At 45.4% G+C, this 17997-nt stretch overlaps 1 protein-coding gene across 12 annotated transcripts; it reads right to left on the reverse strand.

The window, feature by feature from the left end:
* Positions 1–646: 646 nt before the first annotated feature.
* LOC110503826 (p21 protein (Cdc42/Rac)-activated kinase 1) lies at positions 647–17990 on the reverse strand. 12 transcript variants are annotated; one of them, XM_090218434.1, is made up of 17 exons: positions 17723–17839; positions 9815–9886; positions 8456–8668; positions 8193–8287; positions 6385–6411; positions 6124–6271; positions 5961–5998; positions 5078–5188; positions 4193–4409; positions 3941–3964; positions 3246–3309; positions 2932–3093; positions 2543–2660; positions 2329–2428; positions 1944–2140; positions 1715–1852; positions 647–1558 (listed from the first exon to the last, which is right to left on the reverse strand). In XM_090218434.1, exons 3-17 carry the CDS (start codon positions 8640–8642, stop codon positions 1472–1474), a joined length of 1713 nt encoding a protein of 570 aa, XP_090074560.1. In that variant the 5' UTR covers positions 8643–8668; positions 9815–9886; positions 17723–17839; the 3' UTR covers positions 647–1471. The 12 variants fall into 12 exon arrangements, with proteins under 12 accessions (XP_090074560.1, XP_090074559.1, XP_036817274.1 ...); XM_090218433.1 differs by lacking the exon at positions 9815–9886 and having other exon boundaries at positions 17723–17878; XM_036961379.2 differs by lacking the exon at positions 3941–3964 and having other exon boundaries at positions 17723–17878.
* Positions 17991–17997: the final 7 nt, after the last annotated feature.

A 17997-nucleotide genomic window follows, 5' to 3' on the forward strand; every position in this document is an offset into this window, starting at 1 on the left:
TCACAGCCGCAGGAGCGTGCAGAGCACTAGAGGAGCGTGCAGAGCACCAGAGGAGCGTGTAGAGCACCAGAGGAGCGTGCAGAGCACCAGAGGAGCGTGCAGAGCACCAGAGGAGCGTGCAGAGCACCAGAGGAGCGTGCAGAGCACCAGAGGAGCGTGTAGAGCACTAGAGGAGCGTGTAGAGCACCAGAGGAGTGTGCAGAGCACTAAAGGAGCGTGCAGAGCACCAGAGGAGCGTGCAGAGCACTAGAGGAGCGTGCAGAGCACTAGAGGAGCGTGCAGAGCACCAGAGGAGCGTGCAGAGCACTAGAGGAGCGTGCAGAGCACTAGAGGAGCGTGCAGAGCACTAGAGGAGCGTGCAGAGCACCAGAGGAGCGTGCAGAGCACCAGAGGAGCGTGCAGAGCACTAGAGGAGCGTGCAGAGCACTAGAGGAGCGTGCAGAGCACTAGAGACTAGAGGCTGTCCAACTGTCTGCTAGAACTCTTCCACCGGTGAGACAGTTTAAGGCCGAGGGTAGTTAAAGCTACGTTTTAAAAACAGAACAAACCTCCTAGTAGAAAGTATACTTCTTATTGGTACCTTGGTATTCTTCAACTCCATCTGAATAAAGAAAAACACGTTGCTAAACAAAGAAAGCAGACAATATTTTTCTGGTTGTTTTAGTTGGGTTTTTATGCCGTTTTTTCACATGTAATGTACATACTCTCTTCAGAAGTTTGGGACTAGTACCAGTCCAACATTGTACCATACCGATTGTACTGGAAAAATAGGATTTAGATATGTTCTTCTATACTGTATCATACACAGGCATCCTTCATGTACCATCATCATCATCACCAGTTGTATTATTATTATTATGATTTTAGACATTCCATAAAAAAGGTGTCATGCGTGTCATCTCAGTCAGCCAGACAGAGAGAGAGAAAGAGGGAGAGCGAGAGAGGAGAAGAGATAAGGAGATACGTTTGACATTCCAACGTTTGATCAGACTGAAAGACTGTCCCAAATGGCACCCTATTTTTGACAAAAGTAGTGCACTATTTAGGGTCTATGGTGCCGTTTGGGACTTAGACAATAACAGTACCACTTTGCGTCTCTTCATTACACTGTAATCAACCAATCACTTCTCCCCAAAACAAAACACCTAAACACATGAAAATAACAGTCAGACATAAACAAACAAACAGTTCAAAGGTCAGATCAGATCCAGTCCAGAGCCACTGTCTGTTGAGAGTTCAGACACTTTCCTGCTGAAACTACAATTCCCATGAGTCTTTGGGCCTGGAACTTTTCTCCAATCCGATCAGTGTATTTGTACCAGCAATGACATCAGTAAGAGCGTCCTTCCCACAGTCACCATGATAGGTCAAGGGTTTGAGGGGGATGGGACACCCTGAAACACCCCCTGTCTGGGTCCATAGGCGAGGGGGGGGGGGGGGGGGGGAATCCATTGTGCTAGCATCTAGCAGGTTAGCGGTTAGCCTTGGCTGCTTCTTTGGCTGCCAGGATGAGAGGAGTCAGACTGGATAAAGGCTTGGCCACCTTCAAGAACTGGTGCTGTGGAGGAGGAGGAGAGGAGAGAAGAGAGGAAAACGAGGAGAGGAAAGATAGGTTTAGTTTTATTAGTGGTAAAACTAGTCATGTGGTTTGATGCAGAAACCAACCTTATGCTCCTCTCTCTCTCTATCTGTCTGTCTCTCTCTCTCTCTCTACCTGTAGTAGGTCATTAGCGCTCCCTCGCTTCTCCACATCCATTTCCAGGCAACAGGTGAGGAAGTCTCTGAAGACTGAGGACAGTTTCTCTGGGTTCTGAAGCTCTGGAGTCCCGTTGGTCGCAATCAGATACAACGCCTAGGAGATAGGACAGGACAGACAGGGGCCGTTATAGACACACAAAGACAGAGAGACACACACACACATTCGCTCTCTCTCTACCTCTTACCCTGAGTGGGTTTTCATTGAGGTAAGGGGGTTCTCCCTCCACCATCTCTATAGCCATGATGCCTAGAGACCAGATGTCAACTTTAGGACCGTAAGCCTTCCTGGTCACCACCTCTGGAGCCATCCAATAGGGAGTCCCCACCATGGTGCTCCTCTTACTCTGCTCTGGAGTGATCTGGGCACAGAACCCAAAGTCAGCTAGAGAGGAGAGAGAGAACACACATGTTAGAATAGGTCATTGCACTCTAATGCACTATATAAGACTAAATATGCAATGGCACAGTGGTAGTGCTGCATTAGAACACAGACTATGAGCTCCCTCTGCTGGTCAAATGGAGACACTGCACATTAATGCCCCCATCTCCAACCCTAAGTGTGTTACATACTGAGTTTCACTGATCCGTCTATTCCCAGAAGGATGTTGTCACTCTTGATGTCACGATGGATCACCTGGTTAGAATGGAGGAACTCCAAGGCCTGCAGACACTGGAGAGAGAGAGAGAGAGAGAGAGAGAGATGTACAAAAGTGCTTAAAGCATCACTTTCTGAATTAGAAAGCAGGCCGACAAGCCATGTACACACACACACAGCAGCACTGACCTCCCGACACACAGCAGCGATCTGAGCCTCGTCCATACATGTTTCCGTGACAACGTCAGTCAGAGAACCTCCAGCCAGATACTCCATCACTACCCATAGTTCCTCCCCCACCAGGTAACTACAGAAACACAACAACCACACCCATGTTACCATGGTAACATCAAATATCACCACTGTACCAGTTCGTCAATGGTAAGGGGAAGATAGAGGATGTGAGGGACGGTTAGGGTCTGTCTGTGTGTGAAAAAGAAGAAGCCGAAAGACAAGATGAAGATATCTAGTCCTCACAACTAATATGTGTGTTTACATGTCAATGTGTGCGTTTAGGAGTGTGTGTGTTTGTAAGCGTGTCTCACCTGTCTAGTAAACGATGTGTGTGTGTGTCTCACCTGTCCAGGTAGTTAACAATGTTGGGGTTCTTGTTTTCCCTCATGACCAGGATCTCGTTGATGATGAGCTCCTTCTTCGGCTGCTGCTGCAGGTTCATCTGTTTAATGGCCACCTCCTGGCCTGTAGCGATGTCTATGGCTGTATATACCGTACCTGACGCACTGGAGGGAGAAGGAAATAGAGGAGGGGAGAGAGACTTCTTTCATTTCAAAGTGAAGAAGTGAAGTGAAGAAGTGAAGTGTGTGTGTGTGTGTGTGTGTGTGTGTGTGTGTGTGTGTGTGTGTGTGTGTGTGTGTGTGTTGTGTAGACTCACCCCTGTCCGATCTTCTCGAAGCGCGTGTATTTCTTCTTGGGGTCTCCCACACTGACTATACTCCCTGAGAGGAGGGAGGAAGGGAAAGAAGTGAGGTTAATAAATAGCCTGGTTCCTCTCCAGGTTTCTTCCTATGTTTTGGCCTTTCTAGAGAGTTTTTCCTAGCCACCGTGCTTCTACACCTGCATTGCTTGCTGTTTGGGGTTTTAGGCTGGGTTTCTGTACAGCACTTTGAGATATCAGCTGATGTACGAAGGGCTATATAAATAAATTTGATTTGATAAATGAAACAGAAAGACAGAGTGAAGAGTCAGAGAGAGACAGACAGACAGGGAAACAGAGAAGAGGCATAGAGGCAGAAGTGGGACCATTACAGTACAGAGACTCTCAGAGATTTCACTTTAAAACCACTGTAGGACCACGGCTGTCAGGGTCAGGTCAAAGACATGCTGGTCGGACTCAGACAGATGGTGAGAGAGGGAGAGGAGGAGAGAGAGAAAAAGAGACAGTAACAGACAGAACATCTTGTTAGGTCCACAGTTGGAGGTGAGACTGTCAGATGCTCAATTTAACAGCATCACTCAGTAACTCCAGGAGATTGGACAGTAGAGAGAGAAGAGGACCAATCAGATGCCAGGGTTGGACGGGAGGGTAGGAGGGTAGGAGGATGTCTGAGTGACAGTATTGTTTCTTACCAGTAGAGGGAGACCTGAGTACATCTGAGGCATGGAGCATCATAGGATGATATAGTTGAACTAGTTATACACACACACACACACACACCTCACCCAATGGATTACAGAGTACACACACCATTCATCACTACAGAATATCTTACGGAACAATGACAGGAGATAGTACAAGGGATCTGAAACCAGCAGCCAGTGCAGTTTACTTCTATTGCAACTTTCAGACTAGCTGTGTGTGTCTGTGCATGCGTTACTTACGCAGTTTCTCCAGTATCTCTTCATCAGACATCTTCTTCTTGCGTGTTTTGTCTGCGGGGCGTGGCAGGGAGGGGCCAGGAGCAGGACTAGGGGTGGGGCTAGTGGGGGGTGTGATGGCGGAGGTGGCGCCCTCCGGAGGTGGGGGGGAGATAGGCGACGTGGCAACGTCTCTGGTGGGAGGAGCTGGGAGGGGATCTATCACAGAACGAGTGTATATCTGAGAAAGAGAGGAGGAGGGAAGGAGAGAGGGAGGGAGGGAGGGAGGGAGGGAGGGAGGGAGGGAGGGAGGGAGGGAGGGAGGGAGGGAGGGAGGGAGGGAGGGAGGGAGGGAGGGAGGGTGAAAGAAGGGAGAGAAGGACAATGTTAGCCTTCTGAGCTATAGCTTATGCAATTGGTGGTCCACCAAACCAACTCAGTTACAGTTACTGTTCCTTATTTTACTGTGTCTGTGTGTCCCAGTCAGGTGCGCTAAGCTGCTAAATCACCGTGGCAACAGTGGCGCCATGGCAGTAGCCCTGTCTGAGACGCCACTTCAGTTCGGACCGAAAGAAAAGACCCCTCTCAGCCAATCAGAGAACAGACTTCTCTAGGGGATTTCTCTGGTGTGTGTGTGTGTGTGTGTGTGTGTTTTCTGTGACAACAGAGTGAACAGAGAGGCAGTGTGAGTTTAGTATCTAAATTCAGCCCCCTGCTGCCGCCCATGATCGTCACACACACACACACACACACACACACACACACACACACACACACACACACACACACACACACACACACACACACAATGCTGAGTCTGTTAGTGAGGAGCAGCACAAGGATAGTGTGACTTTATTTACCTTGTCTGGAGCCAGGGGGCTGAGTGTATGTGTGTGGCGTGTGTCTTACTGATTTGGTGTGTTCTGGTCGGGGAGCGACAACAGGAGGGGGCGTGGCCTCATCTTCCTCGTCCTCAGATACGGTTGCTATGGCAGGCGTCTCTGACACAGCCTTGGAGCTCTGAAGAGGATGTGACATCACTTTCAGTTAGCTCACTTTCTTTTCCTGTTGTTAATACTCACTCCTTCTCCATCTCCCCCTTTCTTCTCCTTCTGACTGACTGACAGCCAGGCAGATAGAGAAGGTGAATGGAGGAAAATATATTGATTCCCAGACAGTGCAGACAAAGGGAGGGAATGAGGGATGGAGAGGTAAAGAGAGAGGGAGAAGTAGAGCCAGGGAATGCATCTCAAGGACTGTTGATTGGCATACCTCTCCATTTTGTCCTCTGCTCTCTCTTCCACCATCTCTTATCTCCACCTCTCATTCTCTCTGTTTATCCCATTTTTCTCTATCCCTCCTTTTTGCCATTCTTCATCTATGGCAGATGCTCTAAACACACATTGATAGTTGAGATATGTTCCTATCAAAATGCACCCTATTCCTTATATAGTGCCCTACCATGGCTCATAGGGCTCTAGACAGAATTGTGGTGATGGGCCCTGATCAAAAGTTGTGCACTATATATGATTAGGGGCTCCCAGGTGGCGCAGCAGTCTAAGGCACTGTATCTCAGTGCTGTCACAACAGTCCCTGGTTCGAATCCAGGCTGTATCACATTCGGCCATGATTGGGAGTCCCATAGGGCAGCACAGAATTGGCCCAGCGTCGTCCGGGTTTGGCTGGGGTAGGCCGTCATTGTAAATAATAATTTGTTCTTAACTGACTTGCCTAGTTAAATAAAGGTTAAATAAAAAATGTATAATTAAATAGGGTGTGTCAGGAGACTTACGGCAGTGTTGGAACAGCTGTAGTTGTCTGAACTCTTGTCTGTAGAGGAGAAGGAAAACAGGATAAAGGAGGAGAAAACAAGACAAATGGTGTGTGTGTTCTGACAAATAGTGTGTGTTAACATCTGAATGTGTGTGTGTGTATACATGCTAGTGTGTGTGTACCTGTAAAGCTCATGTATTTCTGGCTGTTGTTGGTCTCCTTGGAGTCATAGAATTTGAGAACATCAAGGACAGCCTGAGGATTCTTCTTCTGTTCCAGCTTGGTGATGTTAGAGGTCTGGAGCAACCGAGCCCATTGCTCCGGCATGCCCTACACACACAATGTTAGTAACAAGAGAGAGATGTCGTGTCTGCAGTGGTCAGAGAACTGGGTCATATCTCCATCCTACAGTATCATCCCCCACTCTGCTTCCCTCTACTCACTCGCTCCATTCCTCCTAAGATCTCCCCCTATGACAGACAGAGAGGGAGCAAGAGGCATTGAGGGTAATAATGAAATAGAGAGGATGCGTCTGAAATGGTTCCATATTCCCTATAAAGTGCACACATTTTGACAAGGGCCCATAGGACTCTAGTCAAAAGTAGTGCATTAATATATTAATATGTACACAGTGAGGGAAAAAAGTATTTGATCCCCTGCTGATTTTGTACGTTTGCCCACTGACAAAGAAATGATCAGTCTATAATTTTAATGGTATGTTTATTTGAACAGTGAGAGAGAATAACAACAACAAAAATCCAGAAAAACACATGTCAAAAATGTTATAAATTGATTTGCATTTTAATGAGGGAAATAAGTATTTGACCCCTCTGCAAAATTAGACTGATCATTTCTTTGTCAGTGGGCAAACGTACAAAATCAGCAGGGGATCAAATACTTTTTTTCCTCACTGTGTACACTGCTCAAAAAAATAAAGGGAACACTAAAATAACACATCCTAGATCTGAATGAATGAAATATTCTTATTAAATACTTTTTTCTTTACATAGTTGAATGTGCTGACAACAAAATCACACAAAAATGTATCAATGGAAATCAAATTTATCAACCCATGGAGGTCTGGATTTGGAGTCACACTCAAAATTAAAGTGGAAAACCACACTACAGGCTGATCCAACTTTGATGTAATGTCCTTAAAACAAGTCAAAATGAGGCTCAGTAGTGTGACTGGAGTGTGTCAGCAGTTCCTGCAAGAGGAAGGCATTGATGCTATGGACTGGCCCGCCCGTTCCCCAGACCTGAATCCAATTGAGCACATCTGGGACATCATGTCTCACTCCATCCACCAACGCCACGTTGCACCACAGACTGTCCAGGAGTTGGCGGATGCTTTAGTCCAGGTCTGGGAGGAGATCCCTCAGGAGACCATCCGCCACCTCATCAGGAGCATGCCCAGGCGTTGTAGGGAGGTCATACAGGCACGTGGAGGCCACACACACTACTGAGGCTCATTTTGACTTGTTTTAAGGACATTACATCAAAGTTGGATCAGCCTGTAGTGTGGTTTTCCACTTTAATTTTGAGTGTGACTCCAAATCCAGACCTCCATGGGTTGATACATTTGATTTCCATTGATAATTTTTGTGTGATTTTGTTGTCAGCACATTCAACTATGTAAAGAAAAAAGTATTTATTAAGAATATTTAATTCATTCAGATCTAGGATGTGTTATTTTAGTGTTCCCTTTATTTTTTTGAGCAGTGTATATAGTATATCACAAAAGTGAGTACACCCCTCACATTTTTGTAAATATTTGAGTATATCTTTTCATGTGACAACACTGAAGAAATGACACTTTGCTACAATGTAAAGTAGTGAGTGTACAGCTTGTATAACAGTGTAAATTTGCTGTCCCCTCAAAATAACTCAACACAGCCATTAATGTCTAAACCGCTGTCAACAAAAGTGAGTACACCCCTAAGTGAAAACGTCCAAATTGAGCCCAATTAGCCATTTTCCCTCCCCGGTGTCATGTGACTCGTTAGTGTTACAAGGTCTCAGGTGTGAATGGGGAGTAGGTGTTTTAAATTTGTTTTTTATTAAAAAAAATGTATGACATTCACGGAGGAGGATGGTCCTCACCATCCTCCTCTGAGGATCCTCCACTATTCTACACAGGCCATAGTTGATCAGCTGAATCATTGTTAAACACCCTACTAGATACAGACCCTAGATCTCGAGCACGTAGACAGACCCTAGTAGAGCATAGATGTAGAGCACATGGACTCACTGTGAACTCTCCAGTGACCGCATCGAAGCCCACATGGATGGTGTGTTCAAAATCAGAAGGCAGAGAGATCTCTGGACGCTCCTTCTTCTTGTTGGCTATGAGAGAGATAAAGAGAGAGATAAAATTAGGAGAGAAAGGGAGAGAGGAGAGGCTCATGGGAAGGCTAACCATGCAAGCTACCGCAAGGGATCCTGGGGGATTTGGATGTCTGTCTTCCCCCTGGTTACCTCCCTTCGTTGTGCGAGTGCACACACAGGACTCACTCTTGTCTCCTCCTCCTGTCAGGATGGATCTGATGGAGCGATCTTTCTTCTTCCTGTCCTCTGGGTTGGGGGGGAGGGGCTTGGAGCCATGGGGGGCGGGATCTTTGCTGCAGGAGCCAATCAGAGTGCTGGTGTTCCTCATGGGCGGGGCTGGGGGCTTGTCCTCAATGTCCCCATTATCAGACATCTTCACCAATTACACGCCGGCTGCTCCTGGAACAACCAATCAACATTAGGTCACAGAACATTACCAGTCTACCAGCCTATCAACTAACATGACATTAGTCCACTAGCCAATCAACTGACAAAATATTTAGCCAATCAGCTGACAACACCAGTCCACTAGCCTGTCAGCTGACAGAACATTAGTACTCTAGCCAATTAGCTGACAGAACATTATTCCACTAGCCCATCAGCTGAGAGAGCATTAGTCAACTAGCCTATCAGCTAACATGACACAGGTAGTAGAGCTACTAGTCCATAGTTGACAAGCTGGTATTCTGTTTGATCCGGAAACACACATATCATTTACAGGCCAGTTTCCCGGAAACAGAGTGTGTGCGTGCACGCTGCAAACACTGACCACTGAGTCACAATCCAGGAAGAGAAAGACACACACACAACCCTGCTGCCTCTGCTCACAAACTAATTCTAAGAGCCATTGAACTGAGGAGAGAAGCTAATGACTGGTTGTACCACAAACATCTAAAAATGGCACACAGACACAGATTCTCACTCACACAAAGTCATTCACATAGGGGATGTAAGCTAACCTGCTATAGTGAATGCTCTGGTGGACACAGTCTACCAAAGAGAACAACTATCTGGGTCAGATACACACACACAGGACAGTTTTACAGAGTTCATGTCAAGAGAAGAGCTTACCAAGAAAAACGTCCAAAAGGACTAATTTGAGGTAGAAAGTTGGAGCACTAAACGAAAAAAGCAGATTGATTTATTTTAGCTCACCTTAATCCACTGTACAGGAGAATAACAGAGTTCATGTCGTCTCAATGCAGGAATGAACCAACTTCCACATGGTAAATAATGTGACATTTACATCTGATTTGTAATCATCTGGTACACTGACCTCATCATACCTCAGGGTTAGTGTAACAGAGTTAATATCGTATACCGCAATGCTACAGCTTGAAATGGCTCCCTTCCTGTCGCTGAATTGCTAGCTCTTCGTGGTGTAGCTGGCTAAGCAGTTGTCAAGCGGGCGGTCTCTCGTTTGCGAACCACTTGTTAGAGCGCAGTAAGAGGACTGGGACAGTGAAGGAAGCTACAGTACACTTCTATACAGGCACAGTGACGCCTGTGTTACATTAGCAGTGGCTAGGTTCTGTCTGGCCTTACCCAGGTCTGTCTGTCTATCAGGCTGGAACTCTGATCTTGGCTCCAGCTTCTGTCTCTTCAGTCCTCCTTTAACTGCAGGGGGGGGGGGGGGGGGGGGGGTTGTATGTGTGAAAGAAGGTGAGAGTGTGTGTGTTTGGACTTGAGTTCTGTTCTGCTGCCTTCTAGTCATAATGAGGTCACAGTCTGTGATGTCAGAACGAGTCATGGGGTAGGAGGTGGGGTTTGTGGCTCACACACACACACACACGTCATGAAAGTGTGGAACAACAGTATATTTGTCACACAAACACTAAACAGATGTATAAACAAATGCACACAGTCTACAATCACACACCTCTTCACATTCACAGCTCTGGTGACTAGGAGAGCAGCTGGCCACAAGGTGGATCACACACACATACTGTACTTGATATGGTTCTGTAATTCTAGAGCACCTTTGTCACCTCCTCCCTTCTTTCCATCTTCCCTCCCTCCTTCAGACATCAAACACATCCTCCCCCATCTCACCTTCCCCCTTCTCCCCATTCAAATCCTCCTCTGGCGAGCAGACACAAGGGAGGTCTCACATTTTAGTTTATACACACAACCCTGTCATCACACATCACCCTACTAACACACACACACACACACCCACACACACTGAGCAGAAGACTAATAAGAAGGTACATCTTGAGCTACGTCCCAAATGGCACCCTATTCCCTTTACAGTGCACAACTTTTGACCAGGACCCATAGAGCTCTAGTCAAAAGTAGTATGCTATGTAGGGAATAGGGTGCCATTTGAGATGCATCTCTGGTGCTTTCCACTGACTGAGCTGACGCTATAGATATCAAACAGGGTTGGACTCAGATTACAACCCTGTCTCACCCCTGTCTGATTTTTTTTTTTTGTGACCAATTTTAAAAAGTACAAAACACACACATATTGTTTTGTTGTCTGACAGAGACAGTGGGTTAGCCTGTTGGTGTTCCTCCCTGCTGATCAGCTGAATTAGCTAAACCTCCACAGCCAGCAGGGGAAGAGAGGGGAGGCCTCAATACACCAAGCCCAGAAGACCTCACTATCCCTGGGGAGTTGAGGAGACAGAGACCCCCCCCCCCCCCCATGGTGGAGCTAATGACTAGACAGATCGAGCCTACGCTCATCGTTTTGTGTGTGTTTGTGTGAGATGACATTTTTTTCAACAAAAGAAAGAACAATATCAAGAGAAAAAAATTAAGAAAGGAAGCAAGAAAGCGAGAAAAAGATCAAATAGTATTCCTGTCCCACCATGTTAATGAGCCAGCCCCTAGGGCAGAGAGAGAGAGAGAGACTTCCAATGCATATTTTACCATATTTTAAACACACACACACCAGGTTTCAGTCTTTCAAGTAGATGAGAGCAGACTGTTCTCTCTGATACATTAGCTTCTTGGTTTATTTAAATTCCCAAACAAAGATCAGAATTATCATCATTGTCATGAAAAGATATCAACGTAATCACAACATAATCATGCTTTTATCATCTAGGAAATATAGCTAGGTCACTGATCTGGAGAAAGTTATACATGCTTTTATTGTAACTCTTTGTATACACTCTTTGTCAATCAATCACTCCATTGTCTACAGTTATTTCAAAATGCTCGCTCGGCTTTTAACTGGCACCAGAAAATGTAACCATGTCAGCTTCTCTGGCTACCAGTCACTTTTAGAATAGATTTTAACACTATTAATCATGTTTAAGGCTAGACTCGGTTTAGCCCCCATCCTATATATCAGCCTGAGATCCTCTGGCAGGACACTGTTGACCATTCGAAAGTCTAGGTTGAAAACTAAAGGAGACTGAGCATTTGCCATTAGGGCCCCTAGACTTTGGAATGGTCTGCCAGAGGATTTCAGGCTTGCAGATTCACTGCCTGTTTTTTAATCCCTGCTGAAGACACACTTTTATAAAGATGATCTTAATGTAGGACTTTAATATATGCTTAAATGTGCCATTTCTTCTATTGTCCTTCCTCTTGTCTTTGTTTATTTGTTAGTACTTTCATTTGATCATTTTATGATGTAAAGCACTTTGTTACTTGTATTGAAAAGCACTATACAAATACATGATTATTATAATAATGACTGTATGAATATTATGTATGAGGACAGAATGCTTATTATTTGAAAATAGATGGGTTCATAAAGAGAACTTGAAGGTGTGTGTGTGTCCCACTCCCAGGAGTCCCACAACAGGCCCGAGCAGATGGCAGAGAGGACATGGCCAAACACACAATTAGAGAGAGAGAGAGCAGCATAGCATAGCGCCTGCTGGCTGGCTGTGGAGGGGGAGAGGGGGGGGGGGTACATTTTTGCATGAGTGAGGAACAAGCCAAGCCTGAACTGGACATGCAGTGAGAGACAGCGAGATATTGAGAGAGAGACAGTGAGAGAGAAGGTAAAGAGAAAAAAAGAGGTTGTGGTACTGCCCTGGCTCCCTGTCCTTCCCCCTCTCGTTGCCTGGGGTTACGGTGTTGATGGATGGACAGTGACAGGAAGACTCTCACTCTATTCACACACAATTCAAATGACCAAACTCACACAGACCAAAACCTGAGAGCTCCTGCTCTCGCTCCTTCTATTTCCATCCCCCTCTCTCACACACACACACACACATCACCTCGTCTCACTACAGGCACTCCACCATGCAGAACGGATGATAATTGATTCCAAGAGACATACCCTCTGTGTGTGTGTGTGTACCAGCTGGTCTATGATACTGCAGTGTTCTCTCACGCCTAAGAGCAGGAAATGAAGCCAAAGAGAGAAAATCAACAACACTCTCTCATCCATGACCGACTGATGACATCACCAATATCACCATGACGACCTACTACATCACCATGACCAACAAACTATACTGAACAAAAATAAAAATGCAACAATTTAAAAGATTTTACAGAGTTACAGTTCATATGAGGAAATCAGTAAATTAAAGTTAATTAGGGACTTCACATAACCGGGAATGAAGATATGCATCTGTCCAGAAAAAAATAACTTTCTTCTGAAACTCGTCAGTCTATTCTTATTCTGAGAAATGAAGGATATTCCATGCGAGAAATTGCCAAGAAACTGAAGATCTCGTACAACGCTGTGTACAACTCCCTTCACATAACAGCACAAACTGGCTCTAACCAGAATAGAAAGAGGAGTGGGAGGCCCCGGTGCACAACTGAGCAAGAGGACAAGTGCATTAGAGTGTCTAGTTTGAGAAACAGATGCCTCACAAGTCCTCAACCGGCAGCTTCATTAAACATTACCTGCAAAACACCAGTCTCAACGTCAACAGTGAAGAGGCGACTCCAGGATGCTGGCCTTCTAGGCAGAGTTTGTCTGTCCAGTGTGGGTTCAAAAACAAGGACTTTTCTAAGTAACCCCAAACTTTTGAACGGTAGTGTATATTTCCTTCATTCTTTCTTTCACTGGAGGACATTAAGTGCTTACCATCCAAAGATGCTTTGCAGCCCGGCACTGTGAGAGGTCTGTCCTCCTAATAACTCTAAGTGAGCTTAATGTCAGCTTAAGAGAAAAACACACACACAGCAGCCAGTGTTGATAAATCAGTGTATGTTGGCGTCTTAAAAATGTCGACCTGAGAAGGCTTTCAAATACACTTTAACATACACTCTACTCTGGCTGTGTGTGTGTGTTTCGGAATTGATGATGACAACAGTCAAGATTCCCAGTGTGCTCATAGGGCGTATCCTAGTGTGTGTGTGTGTGTTCAAATGTATGACTAGCCTTCCTCACCTTTCATCAATGCACTGTGTGTGTATGTGTGTGTCGCGGCTCTCCATGGGTGCCTAGAGATATCACAGGAATCTAGTCGCCAGCAGATTCTTAGGGTGGGGTGCATCCCAACATTCTCCCCCTTTTCCTCTCCTCCTTGACACTCCATCACCATGACATCATCATGAGTTCCACCAGGCGATTGTTTTGAATCACAAAGAAGAAAAAGATCCATCTTCTTTCTTTCTGTCTCCCTTTGCATTGCTCTCTTTACATCTGCTGTCTGTTCGTTTAACCGTGCCTAGAGAGACGCTCACACTGACTGCGTTCTCCTTTTCCTCTGAAGATGTGTGTGTGTGTGTGTGTGTGTGTGCGCGCGTGCACGCATTGAAGAGGGAAGGGGGTGAGATGGATAGAGGAGTAGAAAGCAAGGGAGCGAAGCAGAGAGAAAGAGAACAATGCCAGTCCTGAGGAATACTAGGAGCTCCATTATTCACTAAAAAGTGTTTGAAGCTGATCCCTCTATTTTACCCCCTCTACCCCTTGCCCTCTCTCACCCTGTTTCTCTGAGAAAAAAGGGAAGGGTGTGTGAGAGAGAGAGAATTGAATGAGAGCTGTGAGCCACTGACTAGTCTAAGTACCCAACACATAATCTCTCTCTCCTTCTCCCCCTCTCTGTGCCTGTCCATAGTAAACTACAGGGAGAGGGCTGGTCAGTGACCTCACCACTGAACGACTCACTCCTCATATGATAACTATTAAACACAGAACTGGAACAGACACACACACACACACACACACACACACACACACACACACACACACACACACACACACACACACACACACACACACACACACACACACACACACACACACACACACACACACACACACACACACACACACAACCATACAGGTATGAGGGTCTCTGCTCACCAGCTGTCTGGCCCTGCCCACCAACCCAATCACCATAAATAATGCATGTTGCAAAGCCTGCTGGGAGCCCAGAGCTGCTCCACCCCCAAGAAAAGGAATGATATAACTAGACAAGTGTGTGTGTGTGTGTGTGTGTGTGTGTGTGTGTGTGTGTGTGTGTGTGTGTGTGTGTGTGTGTGTGTGTGTGTGTGTGTGTGTGTAAAAACGTATCTAGCCTAACTAGAGAACAAAAGTTCAGCATGGTAGCAGGAGGCCCTTAACTATTCAAATGGTAAATATTTAAACTCCAACCACTGTTATGGTTTTATAAATGCATTGTATGCACATTGAGTATTGCTAGCTGCAGAGCTGTCTGTGATTGTTAGCAGATCTCCTGAGAGAGAGAGAGAGAGAGAGAGAGAGAGAGAGAGAGAGGGGTGTAAAATAGCCAGCAACTCTCAGAGACACTTTACCCTGCTACTAACCTGCTGGCTAGTCTTTCAATACATAGGTGTAGCCAGCTAACCAGTTAGCCAGCTAGCATGATAGCCAAAGAGAGATCAAATAAGGACTTCTTCCATATTCTGACTATAGCAAACTACCTTTTTGCCACCAAACTATCCATTGAACAAAACACTATCCCTTTAACACTAAACTAACACCCAAACTATCCCATTGGTTAGGGGACATAGTCACTTTAACTCTATCCTACCCAGTGCCCCCGCACATTAGCTCTGTACCAGTACCCCCTGTATATAGCCTCGCTACTGTTATTTTACTGCTGCTCTTTAATTATTTGTTCATTTTATTTTTTACTTATCTAGTTTTCTAAAAATTGCATTGTGGGTTAAGGGCTTGTAAGTAAGCATTTCACTGTAAGGGGAAACCTGTTGTATTCGGTGCATGTGACAAATAAAATTTGATTTGGTTTAACAAAACACTATTTCTTTAACACTAAACTCAAACCCAAAATATCCTACCCCAGACAGTTTGTGTTCCGCTGCTCAGACATTGCATGCATCAACCAATGGTTGCATGCCATGTCATAGACTATAACATACATGGTTAGCTGATACGTAAAATACCTATCCAGGTTTTGTAAGATCTAGCATGCATCAGCAATGTCTGAGCAGGGGAACACAACCTATCTATTTAACACCCAAACTTTCCCTTTAACACCAAACTATCAGACTCCTCAGACATTTCACCACACCGCCAGCCGACCAGATGGCAAAACAGCAGGGTGTGTGTGTGTGTGTGTGTGTGTGTATTTGAGAGGATAATGGTTATCAATGGAGGTCATCTGAGGTAGAGAAAACAGCTAAATTAATATAGAGAGGAGGTGAGATTCCTACTGCAGCTGTTCACGCATTCACACTCTAAGCAAGACAAAAAGAGAGAAAGAGGACTTAACTACAGGTCCATAAGGTCAGCAGCAGGATGGGAATTTAAATGCTAATGCAGCACTACCTGTCACTGTGTGTGTGTGTGTGTGTGTGTGTGTGTGTGTGTGTGTGTGTGGAGAGGGAAAGAGAGAGAAGGGAGAAGGTGTAGGATGAGTAAAGTGAGAGAAAAGGATAACACTTACAACACAAGAGGGGGAGAGGAGAGAGAGAGAGAGAGAGATATTTATAGTTGATAGTATTATTTTTGCTTCAGTGGACAGGTTAGCTCTGATGCCAGTATTCTGTTCTCTACAGTACTACACTAGAAGGAGAGAGCTCAGGGTAGACACAAATGATGGAAATACTCCCTCCCTCTGTGTGTGTCAGAGAGAGAACACACACACAAACACACACACAATTAAACCTTGGCCTGGCTAAAGTGTCCAACCCTAAACAGTCTGTCGGGTATAAATACCTGACAGGTGAGAGACAATGCAGCCAGAAGACCACACCCATGTTCTTACCCCCTTTACACCCCCACATCCTCCAACATCTCTTCATATCACATTGATGAGGCTAATAATAATATTATTACACTGTTTTACACTTGTACATAACATACACCCATCCCACTTTCCTCCAGCCAGCCAATCACATCTCACTTATTCCTCTACATATTGATGCCATTAAACCTTTATGGGGCACGAAGGTCAATGTTGACTCAGGCACATTAACAGAATTAAGACAAGACCAATGGTGAGAGAGACGGCACTAAGATGGGGCTACATACCAAATAAAAACACTATTCCCTATATTATGCACTACTTTTGACCACCATATAGGAAAAAGGGTGCCATTTGGGATGCAAACTGTGTTGTTTCCCCAACCCAGATTAGCCTAGTCTTCTTGGTTAGCCTGTTATTCCTGATGTGTCATTTATTCAAAGTGTCAAGTCAAACTGAGTGAAGGCTGTGGAGCACTGTCACTAATCAGGCAGCTACAGCTACACTTATCTAGTCTACCCTCTCTTTCTGTTTCTTCTAGTATTTTTCTCTTTCAGCTTGTCGGTCTCTCCCTCCCTCTTTCGCTCTTTTCTCCCCTCTCTGTCTCTCTATTCTCTGTCTGTGTGTATGTGTGTGTCTGTCTGTCTCTCTCCCCCGTAAGTGCTATACGGGATCCTTGGGACGTCCCTAACCCAAACCCTAATGTTAACCCCTAGCTTTACCATACCCAAACCTAACCATTTGAAATGTCAACTTCAATGGGGTAGGGACACCGGAAGGATCGGAAGGTTTCCCCATGACGCATAATGATTCGTTTCACATCTTTCTCCTAAAGACATTAAATAAATGAAAATGTCTGCATTAAAATGGATACACTCTGTAATATCTAGCCTAGACTATACATGAGATCAGAACAGTTTAACCATGACATGTTTTGCCAATTTTCATCCAGGCGATCAACATTCAAATGATAACTGTATATTCCCAAATGTTTCATTCATACCGTTCGGCCCTGAAGCGACAGACAAGTGGTCCGCGCGCGCACACACACACACACACATATACACGCACATATACACAGGAGCTCCACCGCCACACACATAAAGCACCCCGTTCCTTTCCCCCAAGGGCAACATCAGTGTAACGATAAATCTGTGTCGCGGCCCCAAGTCCATCCACTGATAAAGCTACTGTATGTACGTTCCCTTTCCGTTAGACTGTAGCGCAGTGAGCACGCTCCTTCTGTCTGCCTGGTGGTAACAGTCCTGTAATGTACCGGTAAAGGAAGGTAAAACTAAAAAGACTGTCATGCCCGGTTCTGTCTGTGGATAAAGGAATAGGAGAAACTCACCTCTCGTCGTGTCTTTTTTTTAAATTCCTGATGGCGATCCGATCTCTTTGCCAGCACTCACACACATGCATTCGCTCAAGTCGCTTCAGTTTTTTCTTTCTGCCCAATTTGCCAAACCCTTCTTCTATCGCTCTGCCCAGGCTCTGCCAATCCCTGGCTATTGTTAGATACACACCACCCTGCTACATAGCAACGCCCGCCCACTATACTCGTTTATAGAATGCCAGCGGTCAGGCTGAAGCTCAGTCGTGTGCTTATTGGTCTGTCTGGCTGTT

This window comes from Oncorhynchus mykiss, chromosome 24, assembly GCF_057628025.1.
Source record: "Oncorhynchus mykiss isolate SJ-2025 chromosome 24, ASM5762802v1, whole genome shotgun sequence".
Classification (NCBI taxonomy): Eukaryota; Metazoa; Chordata; class Actinopteri; order Salmoniformes; family Salmonidae; genus Oncorhynchus; species Oncorhynchus mykiss.